Here is an 11,302-nt window from a genome sequence, read left to right on the forward strand (position 1 = left end):
AAGTTATGACAAAATATACAATGGCCTATATCTATCTGTCACTGCAATGTGATGCAGGACAAATCCAATGTCCCAAAAATGCAAATGGGGTTTTCTTTAAGGTGAGGTCAACTGAATCAGGATGGGTCTTATCCTATTACTAGACACATTATAGAGAAGCCACAGAGAAAAAGCCTTGGGGGAAGCAAGAATTCAGAAGTCAAAAGAGCTTGGAAGAGAAAAGAGAAGACATGGCCAAGTGCTTTGCCATGAAACAAAAAAGCCAAGGACCACAGGCAGCCAGATCCAGAATGCCACAGTTGGGGGAGGAAGCATTGCCTTGCTGGAGACCGAGTCTAGATTTTCTCCGAGGATCAAAATCGTGAGCCAGTAAATTCCCGTTATTTAAGAAAACCCATTATATGGTATCTGATATTTGTTTTAGAAAACAGAGCTCTAAAACTGTAGGCTAGAATAAGGAAAATTTAAGAGACAAAGAGACTGCTGTGAAATGCATGAAACTATCATATTTTGTAGCTTATATGACTGTGCAGGTTGAAATTCCAAAATGACTTATTGATAAACTATTTGAAAGAACAAGAGAGTTTGAACATAAAATCTTATATATAAATGAATTCTATAATACAATAAAAAATAAAATACATATGAAAAAATCTAATGTAAGATGACACAGACTGCTAGAAGACAATATAAAACCACGTTTTGACAAAGCAATGTAACTCTCATCAGAAATGTTTATATATGTTCACCAAAAGATCTGGACAATAAATATTCTAGCACCACTATTGTCAGTAGTTCTAAACTGCAAATAACCCACAAGTCTAATGACTATAGAGAGAACAAACAAATTGTTATATGGATACAAGGGAATATTATACAGCTAGGATGATGAGTAAATTATGATGACTGTAAGGACAAATCTCATCACAACAGTGTAGTGAGAAAGAAGTCAATTCTATATCACTTCTCTTACAATAACTGCAAAATCAGCCAAAACTTAGTTACAGTGTTGCAAGTCAGTACACAGATTAATTTTGGGGGTGAGGTAAAATTTGAAGGCAATAGTGGTAATAGTGACATGGTTGTGTTATCTTAGGGAGAATCCTTGTGTAAAATATGTTAGACCCCAAAGATATCTTGTGTATAGGATCTAATCTGATTCTCTCATGAAAAAATAAAGTGCAGGTTGGGGTGCAGGTGCTTCACCTGAGGTGAGAGTGATGGGACTAAGGGCCAAAAATTAGGGTGGAAAGCATCGGGCTGGCTCAAAACTGTCTGGGTTTTATCACTGCAGCCCCACATTGTGGGGAACCCCACAGCCATGGTAAAACAAGGATGGTGGAACTCCACGATGCAAACGGATTGAAACTTTCTGAATACCAATGTAATTCTCCTGCTTCAATCCTCCTGTTTTGCTTGTGAATTTCCATATGGAAGAAGTTCTGCTGAACATTCTCCAAGCAAATATCTTTGATATTTGATACAAGCAGAGGTGGGTGCCACAGAAAAAAAAAATGCCTGTTGTTGTAGCTTTGAATCAGGCTTTGTGGGTGAACAGATTTGGACCCAGGCAGGGATCCCGTTTGTCACAGGGAACGTATCAGCATCATGCACACCCCCAGGTGCACCTGGCAATCTGACAGTCAAATGAATAAAACTGGGGAGAGAAAAAGGTAAGACCCTCCTCAGGCCAGCAGGAACTATCACATGACAGATGATGACTGGGGCAGGAAGGATGGTGAGGATGTGACCACCTTCTTCATAAACGAAAAATATTTCTATAAATGTCCCAATTATGAAAATGATTAAACACTTACTTTGGAAAGATTAATAACACTTTGCAGGAAAACATCCTCCTTGATAATTTGCCCACTATTTATGAAAACAATGTCAATAATAAGGAAAAGACCTGCTGATTGGTCAAATATTGGGGCTCAGTGTATAAAAGATGCAGAATTAAAGGAGCCATCAGATTCTGGGAAACCCCTCTGAACACGAACCCTCTCCACCCACCACGCCATGACCTCCTGCTGCTCTCCCTGCTGCCAGCCCACCTGCTCTGGGTCCAGTTCTTGTGGGTCCAGTTGCTGCCAGCCTTGCTGCCGCCCACTCTGTTGTCAGACCACTTGCTGTAGGACCACCTACTGCCAGCCAACCTTTGTGACCAGCTGCTGCCAGCCTCCCTGCTGCACCACTCCCTGCTGCCAGTCCACCTGCTGTGGGTCCAGTTCCTATGGCCAAACCTGCGGTGGGTCCAGCAGCTGTCAGCCTTGCTGCCGCCCCAGTTGCTGCTACACAACCTGCTGCCAGCCAGCTTGCAGTGGCCCCGTGTACTGCAGGAGAACCTGCTACCACCCAACATGCTGCTGCCTGCCTGGCTGCCAACCCCAGAGCTGCAGATCTACCTGTTGCCAGCCCTGCTGCCGCCCATCCTGCTGTCAGACCACCTGCTGTAGAACCACCTGCTGCCACCCCAGCTGCTGCAGCAGCCCTTGCTGTGTGTCCAGTTGCTGTCAGCCTTTGTGCTGCTGATCAACTCACCAAAAACCACCAAGTGCACAGACCAGCCTTCTATCAACTGACCCGTCACTCCTGGGACAAAATCACTGCCTAGACTTTACTGATACCCAGCTTCACTCTCAACAAAATGGAGTTATTTATCTGTATGTTTAAAAGCTTGTGAATCCATTTGATGGAGTGCAGACTATTTCACCTTGATTACCTTCTTCCTCATGTCTTCTGGATCATGTATTGCTTCTCATAGTCACATGACTTAATGTCCTCAGCTTTCACTCTGAAGTCAAGAAATTCACCCACTAACTCCAAGTAACTGAAGCAAACAAGTGCTCATAACTCTTTCCATGGGTTTCTGTGATTGATCTATAACCTACCTAATCATTTTATTTTTAGTATACCCATGACCCTTGTGCCATGTTTTCTTGTTTTCATGATAACTTTGAGTTGTCTCCCTAGAGGCAAGGAGTCTTATCTATATGTTTCTAAATAAATTCTCTACCATTATTCATCCATATCATGTGCCCCTCTTGTTGCATGGCCTTTCTGACATAGGGATTTTTATACAAATCCCTTACCATAGTCATTATCTATTCTCTGCCTCTTAAAAACCACCTAGTAAATATTGCCCCTCTCTTCAGATTAGAAAATTGACTTGTGTAGTCACATATGTAGAAATGCACAAACTCAGATCCAGAACTGGGTCCTCTAGCTCTGGTGGAGGTCTCTCACACTTCCATCTCAAGGTAAGGAGAAATGGTGCTGCAAACCAAGCATTAGCAGGGGAACAAGGACTTTTGAATTCCATTTTAGCAAAGAAATAATAACTCTTGTATATCAGTTAATGCTTCCACATACAAAGCTCTTTCCAAATCAGTTTCCAACACCTCAGTGATCAACAGTGATGTGAAAGGTATCAGTGGCTATATGTAACAGATCCCCTTAACACAGGGACAGGTTTTTGTCTCAGGCTCTTTCCACACATGGATGCCATTCACCAGCATCACATATTTTGAGACTCCACATTGTGTGAAGTTAGGAATGCTCATCTAAAGGGACCTGCTCCTTGGTCTCATGCAAAAATTCAGTGTGACCTTCTAGCACATGTCAATGGATAAAAGGAAATAAATAAATCTGATCCTAGACAAGATATTGTGCTCCACCAACTTCCAGTCAATTTGTCTTGATCTAAGTATTACTACGAAAATTAAGTAAGGACAAACCTTGACAACTGAAAACAGTACAATGGACATGTGTGACTTTGATCTATTCACAATCTCTACACCATCTAAGGAAACTAAACCACCACCTCTGTTTTCTTGAGGTAAAAAGGAAGTATCTGAGGGAAATAAAAGTTCATGTTTGCATGGGGAACAGATATATTTGAGGAGAAAATGTAGAAAAAACTGTGCATTCATCAGAGTTATGACAGACAGAAGACTGGTGCTTTTAGTTGTGAAGAAAAGATGCTACGTAAGCATTTATTAGGGCAAAGCCTGATACTGACTGGGGTGTAATAGAAGGGCTAGAGACTTTAGAAGTACCTCTGATGAGCTAACAGTATGTACATGAGGGAAGCACAGCAGAATCCAAAATGTGTCTGGAAGGCTTTGAGGAGACAGCCAAGAGTCTGAAATTTCTACCAGCTGATTCTCAATGAGGAATGGGGTGAATGAGATGAAGAATTAAAATATTCTGGTTTGTCCACTGCTCACAAGGTATTGGACTAGATGCTCTGTATAGATTATCTCAAATTCTTGAAGAAGCTAGCAAGGTAGGCATTAATACCTTCCTTTTAGAGATGAGGAAATAAAAGCTAAGAGAGTTAAAGTAATGCCATCATATGGTTTGGTTTCTCCCATGTACAATGCCAAGAAAAAGATTCAAGTGAAAGTAGTTTATTAGGGAAGTATAAATTGCACTGTTAAGAATTGGGAAAGTGGCACAGGGAAAATTACACTATCAAGCAGGTCGTCACAATGGACAAGTGAAGTTTAAACTTGAATGGAACCTATCAGGTATATAAACACAATGTTTGAATTATTCTATTAAAGGAATGAGGGAACTGGGGTCTTTAAAGCCAAATCTCCAAAATTATGGGTTTAGTGTTTTTCTCAGCAAGATATGCACAGAATACATGACTTTCTCCACTTGCTTAATAGAAGCTGTTAGGAAGAGACATTCAGATATTGGTAGATGGAAATCAATCTGACTACACCAGGATACAAGATGCATGGGTGGGTGTTTAAAACTTAATGTAGAATACAACCTTTCCTCTGCAGAGGTTGAATCACACGTCATGTTAAGCTTACTCCAATCTGTTTTTCCTATTCAAATTCATATACACAATTTTTTAAATATATGGGGTAAAAAGTGGAAGAAGATGAAGAGGAGGAAAAGGGGAGGAGTAGAAGAAATAGACAGAATTGGGGACAGAGGGAAGGTGAGTGGGAAAAAAGATAGATCAGAAAGAAGAAGGAAGGAAGGAAGGTAGGAGTATTAGTCAGCCAAAGGAGTGCTGATGCAAAATATTAGAAATTGGTTGGTTTTTATAAAGTGTATTTATTTGGGGTAGGAGCTTACAGATACCAGGCCATGAAGCATAAGTTACTTCCCTCACCAAAGTCTATTTTCAGGTGTTGGAGCAAGATGGCTGCCAAAGTCTATGAAGGTTCAGGCTTCTTGGGTTCTTCCATTCCTGGGACTTGCTTCTGTTTCCTCTGTGAGCTTACTTCCCAGGGCTCCAGCTTAAGGCTTCAGCATCAAACTCCAACATCAAAATTCCAACATCAAAATCCCTCAACTCTGTCCTTTGCCATGTCTTTTATCTGTGGGTCCCCACCCCTTGTCAACACCCTACTGGCACAAGAGGTTTACATAATTACTTAATCAAGTAAACCTATTAATGCAATATAATCTAATATGCCCAGAGGAAAAGATCAGTTTACAAACATAATTCAATATTTCTTTTGGAAATTCATCAATAATATCAAACCGCTACCGAAGGGAACATGAAAGAAGAGAGTAACAGGAGGATAAATTGAAATGATTCCAACTTCAGTGAACAAGTGTACAAATTTCATCCCTAAGATGAAAGAGAACTGAAATTATTGTCATTGTGTCTTTTGAATTCTGATATTAAATAAATTGTCAGAGATGTGTGTGGATGAATTCATCACATTTCAGTAATTCTTATTCTCTCTCTGGAGGAGAGAAATATTCTAGGACTACCAGTCTGAGAGCCTCCACTCTACAACTTACATGAAGGCTTGAGAGGTAAAATTTGACAAGTCCCTCATGATGCTGCACAGAGACTATGCAGACTCACTCACATGGATGATATAATTTTCACAGAATGAAAAGGAATGAGTATTTCTCTCTAAATTCTTATCCTCAGGTCTATTTCAGGGGTAATCATATCCTTGGCTCTTCCTTGTAAACCCATCAAATTTCCTGTTTACAAAAATACAAGGTTCTTTTAAGCTCCTTTTTCCTTTTTTGAAAATGATTTTAAAACAACAAAATGAATTGAGTAAAATATACAAGGGATGTTATGAGCAAATGAAACAATAAAACATGGAAAAGAATTAAGTTCAGTATTTGATATAAACATGTATTGAAATCCACAATAGATGGGGAAATCATAGAATAAATTAAACCAAGCAAAAAACGTACTGACTTAGATGATTCAACAATGAGATATATAAAAAAATGAACTAAATAAATAGAACAGAATGATAATGAGAACACTGAATATGCAAAATTCATGGGATATCATCAGACCATATACTTTAACTAATACAGAAAAGCAAATCAAATATCATATACATATATATATATATAAAATCATAAACACATTTGATTATTCTGAAATGCAAGGTTGGTTTAATAGTTATACATTAATCAACTTTTTATTACATATACTGCAAAAAGTAAAATAATCATGAGATTATCTCAACAGGTATGGAAAAGGTATTTTAAAATATCATCACATTTTGAAGACAAAAGATACTAGCAGGTTAGGAATAGAAAAAGATCCCTTATTTTTATATTTAAAAAGACTACAAAAGAAACAGACAACATTGTACTGCAATGTAAAATGTTGACATTCTCCTTCATACTGAGAATAATGCTAAGCAGTCCATAATATCACTCTGTTCAACCTCGTGCTGGAGGCCAAAGAACATATGTGATGGCTTTGAATTATGTGTATAAAGAATCAATGCTATTCTGTTCTGTGGGCATGAATCCACTGTAAATAGAACATTTTGATGGGGTTATCTTTAATTTGATGAGGTCAACTGAATCATGATTGGTCTCATCCTATTACTCAATATATTATGTATAAGCCATAGGGAAAAATTCATGGGAAAAGCAAGAAGTCAGAAGTTAAAGGAAACTGGAGAGCAAAGAGGAGACATGGCCAAGGGCATTACCACAAAACAAAAAAGCCAAGGACCAAGGATCACAGGCAGCCAGACCCAGAAGGCCGCGGTCATGGGGGAGGGAGCCTTGCTGAGGCCTGATTTTAGACTTCCCCACGGTCAATATCGTGAGCCAATCAATTCCTGTGTTTAAGCCAACCCATTGTACAGCACTGGAGATTTGTTTTAGAAGCCAGAACTCTAAAAGAGATGACTGAGATGAGAAAAAGTTAAAAGATAGAGACTGCTATGAAATGAATGAAACTATCATAATTTGTTGATGACACATTTTGCAAGTTGAAATTCCAGAATAACTTATTGGCACACTATTCAAAATAATAAGGTAATTTGAACACATAATCCTTATTAATGAATGATTTTATCACATGTCCAAAATAGTTTTAGAATGGAATTTAAAAGAATAGCTCTTAAATATAATTAAAAATACAATAAGTATGAAAAATCTAATGTAAGATGATACCTCTAGAAGACAATATAAAAACCCATTTTGACAAAGTATTGCAATTCCCAGTACATAAGAAACATTTATATATATGTTCAAAAAAAGATCTGCACAATAAATGTTCTAGCATCTCTATTTTTGATAGTCCTAAACCATAAAAAAGGTGCATGTCTAATGACTATAGATGGAACAAATAAATTGTTATATGGATACCGGGAATACTACACAGCTAGAATGATGAGTAAATTATGATGAGTATGAAGACAAATTTCAGAATGATAATGCAGTGAGAAAGAAGCCAATTCTATATTATTTCATTTAAAACTGTCAAAAACTGTCATAACATATTTGTAGTTTGCGATCAGCACATTGATTATCTTGGGAGTGAGGGTGGTAGTATAATTTGAAGGCAGTAGGGTTAAATTCTGCTTTTTAACCTGATAACAGTGACATGGATATGTTATCTTTGGGAGAACATTAGTTTAAAATATGTTAGACTTCAAAGAAACATCAGGTATAAGATCTAATCTAATTCCTTAAGAAAAAACAGTGCAGGTTTGGGTGAAGGTATGTCCCTTGAGGTTACTGAGTGGTAGGACACAGGTCAGGACTGGACTGGAATCTCATCTGGTTTGCTTGAACCAGTCCAAGTTTGATCACCAAACCCCAAATCATGGGGAACCCACAGCCCTGGTGAAACAAGGATCGTGGAACCCAAGGATGTTAATTGAAACCTTCTGAATTCCAGGTTAATTCTTCTTCTATCCACTCGTTTTGTTTTTGATTTGCCATGTGGAAGAGATTATGCCAAACATCCTCTGTCCAAATAGCTTATAAAATAAGGCTCCCTATTTTATCAGCTATTTGGGTAGAGGAGCAACTATGGAGAAAATAAATGCCTCTTGCAGCCTTGAATCTGGCTTCTGTGGGTGAACAACTTCATTCCAGACAGGGATCCAATTTATCACTGGGAAGATCATCAGCATCATGAAAGCCCCCAGGTGCACTTGCCAATCTAAGTACAGCCAAGAAACAAAGCTGGGGAGCTAAGACTGTTAGGACCCTCTCCAGGCCAGTGGGAAATATCACATGACAGATGATGATGGGGCAGGAATGATGCTGAGGATGTGACCACCTTCTTCATAAATGAAAAAAAAAGTTTCTATACATCTCAATTAACAGAATGATTAAATACTTATTTTAAAAGACTCATGACACTTTGGGGGAAAACATCCTCCTTGGTAATTTGCCCATTATCTATGGAAAACAATGTCACTAATAAGGAAAAGACCTGCTGATTGGTCAAATATTGGGACCTAGGGTGTAAAAGGCACAGAATTAAAGGAATCATCAGATTCTGGGAAACACCTCTGAACACGAGTCCCCTCCAACCCTGACACCATGACCTCCTGCTGCTCTCCCTGCTGCCAGCCCACCTGCTGCCAGTCCACCTGCTGTGGGTCCAGTTCTTGTGGGTCCAGCTGCTGCCAGCCTTGCTGCCGCCCACTCTGCTGTCAGACCACCTGCTGTAGGACCACTTGCCACCAGCCAACCTTTGTGACCAGCTGCTGCAGCCCTTCCTTTTGTAGCACTCCCTGCTGCCAGTCCACCTGCTGTGGGTCCAGTTCCTATGGCCAAACCTGCGGTGGGTCCAGCAGCTGTCAGCCTTGCTGCCGCCCCAGTTGCTGCTACACAACCTGCTGCCAGCCAGCTTGCAGTGGCCCCGTGTACTGCAGGAGAACCTGCTACCACCCAACATGCTGCTGCCTGCCTGGCTGCCAACCCCAGAGCTGCAGATCTACCTGTTGCCAGCCCTGCTGCCGCCCATCCTGCTGTCAGACCACCTGCTGTAGAACCACCTGCTGCCACCCCAGCTGCTGCAGCAGCCCTTGGTATGTGTCCAGTTGCTGTCAGCCTTCCTGTTGCTGATCAACTCACCAAAAACCACCAAGTGCACAGATCAACCTACTGTCAACTGACCCACCATTCCTGGGACAAAATCACTTCCTAGATTTTACTGACATCCAGCATGCTCTCAACAAAATGGAGTTATTCATCTGCATGTTTAAAAGCTTATGATTCAGCTTGATGAAGTGCAGACTATTTCACCCTAATTTGCATCTTCCTTATGTCTTCTGGATCATGTGTTACTTCTTATATTCACGACATGACTGAATGCCCTCAGCTTTCACTCTGAAGTCAAGAAATTCACCCACTGCCTCCAGTAACTTAAGCAAGCAAGTACTCAGAAATCTTTTCAGCAATTTCTTTAATTGATGCATAATCTTCTTAAACACATTTTATTTTTAATATACCCATGATTCTCTGTCCTGTTCTTTTCTTTTTATGTTCACTTTGAGTTGCCTGCCTAGAGGCAAGGAGACTTATCTATATGTTTCTAAATAAATTATCTACCATTATTAATTCATGCCTTTTTTTTCTTTTTATTGTACAGCCTTCTTGATATAGTGATTTATGTACATATCCCATAGGCTTTGTCTATTCTCTGCCTTATAAAAACCACCCAATAAATATTGACTCTCCAGTCAGATTAGAAAACTGAATGTGTAAAGTCATGTATGTAGAAATGCACAAACTCAGATCCAGAACTGGGTCTTCTGGCTCTGGTGGAGGTCTCTTACACTTCCATCTCAAGGTAAGTAGAAATGGTGCTGCAGACTGAGCATTAGCAAGATGCAGTATTGAACATCATCTTTAAAAAGGGAAGCACTATCCCTTGTATATTCAGGTAATCCTGAGGTGCGCAAAGGTCTTTACAGATCAGTCATCAGCAATGACGGCTTCATCTATCAGTGTGTATATTTACAAGATGTCCCAAGAACAGAAGACTTTCCTTGTCTCAGGCTCCTTCCTGTCTGTGATGCAATTCATCAGCTCAAATGTTTTGAGCCTAAGCACAGAAAAGTGATATAAAGGGACTTCTCTTTGGTCTGATGCAAACCAAATTCTTGTGTGACCTTTTTTCCAGCATGTCAGCAGATAAAAAGGAATTAAGTAAAACTAGCAAAACCTACTTGAGATGTTATGCTCCACCAACTTTGTCAGTTTGTCCTGATCAAAATATTATTTAGAAAATTAAGTAAGGACAAATCTTTAGGAGTCAAATTAGTGCAATGGTCATAGATGATTTTGATCAATCCGCAATCTGCTCCACCCAGGGAAAATATATACCTTCCTCTGTTTTTCCAGGTTAAATGAAAGCCTCTGAGGAAAATAAAAACTCAACTTTTCCATGGCAGCAAGTAATGGAGAAGAAAATCGACAAGAACCTGTGCATTCATCAGCGTTATGACAGATAGAAGGCTGGTGCTTTTAATTCGGAAGAAAGGGTGCTGCATAAAAATTTATTAAGGTAAAGTCTGATATACCTTGGGGGGAATGGAAGGGTTAGAGACCTTGGTCCCTCCTTGAAAGCAAAAGAAGTACCTGTGGTGAGATAACAGTAGTACAGATATGAGGGAAGCACACCATAATCCAAAGGCATGTGTCTGGAATTTTGAAGTCACAGCCATGAATCTGTACTTTCTACCAGCTGATTCCCAATGAAGGATGGGTGAATGAGATGAAGAATTAAAATTTCTGGGTTCAATCAATAAAAAATGCTTTTATGTGCCTCTAATGTATACAGATATATATACAGACATATTTTAAAGAAGCTTTAGATTACATAAATGTTATGTCAAATATATAGGAGATTCCCGTATACCCCACCTCCTCCCCCTTCCACACTTTCCCTGTTATCAACATCTTTCATTAGGGTGGCATGTTTCTTATCATTGGTGAATAAACATTGAAGCATTGCTTCTAACCATGGACTATACTTTACATTACACTTAACACTTTACATGCGCTATTGTATAGGTTTTGATAAAATCTATCC

The 11,302-nt window shown here is 39.5% G+C and overlaps 2 protein-coding genes across 2 annotated transcripts; both read left to right on the plus strand.

Annotated features, from left to right (window-relative positions):
- Window positions 1-2,019: 2,019 nt before the first annotated feature.
- Window positions 2,020-2,532, plus strand: LOC131275134 (keratin-associated protein 9-1-like). The gene has a single exon (XM_058284996.1). It carries the CDS (start codon window positions 2,020-2,022, stop codon window positions 2,530-2,532), a length of 513 nt encoding a protein of 170 aa, XP_058140979.1.
- A 6,270-nt stretch (window positions 2,533-8,802) lies between these two features.
- Window positions 8,803-9,330, plus strand: LOC131274869 (keratin-associated protein 9-3-like). Its single transcript, XM_058283241.1, has one exon. The coding sequence runs from the start codon at window positions 8,803-8,805 to the stop codon at window positions 9,328-9,330; it is 528 nt and encodes a 175-aa protein (XP_058139224.1).
- Window positions 9,331-11,302: the final 1,972 nt, after the last annotated feature.

Source organism: Dasypus novemcinctus, chromosome 21, assembly GCF_030445035.2.
Source record: "Dasypus novemcinctus isolate mDasNov1 chromosome 21, mDasNov1.1.hap2, whole genome shotgun sequence".
Taxonomy (NCBI): Eukaryota; Metazoa; Chordata; class Mammalia; order Cingulata; family Dasypodidae; genus Dasypus; species Dasypus novemcinctus.

Bases quoted from the DNA above. Each gene is read 5' to 3' on its own strand.
- LOC131275134 (XM_058284996.1), top strand. From the start codon at position 2,020: ATGACCTCCTGCTGCTCTCCCTGCTGCCAGCCCACCTGCTCTGGGTCC.
- LOC131274869 (XM_058283241.1), top strand. From the start codon at position 8,803: ATGACCTCCTGCTGCTCTCCCTGCTGCCAGCCCACCTGCTGCCAGTCC.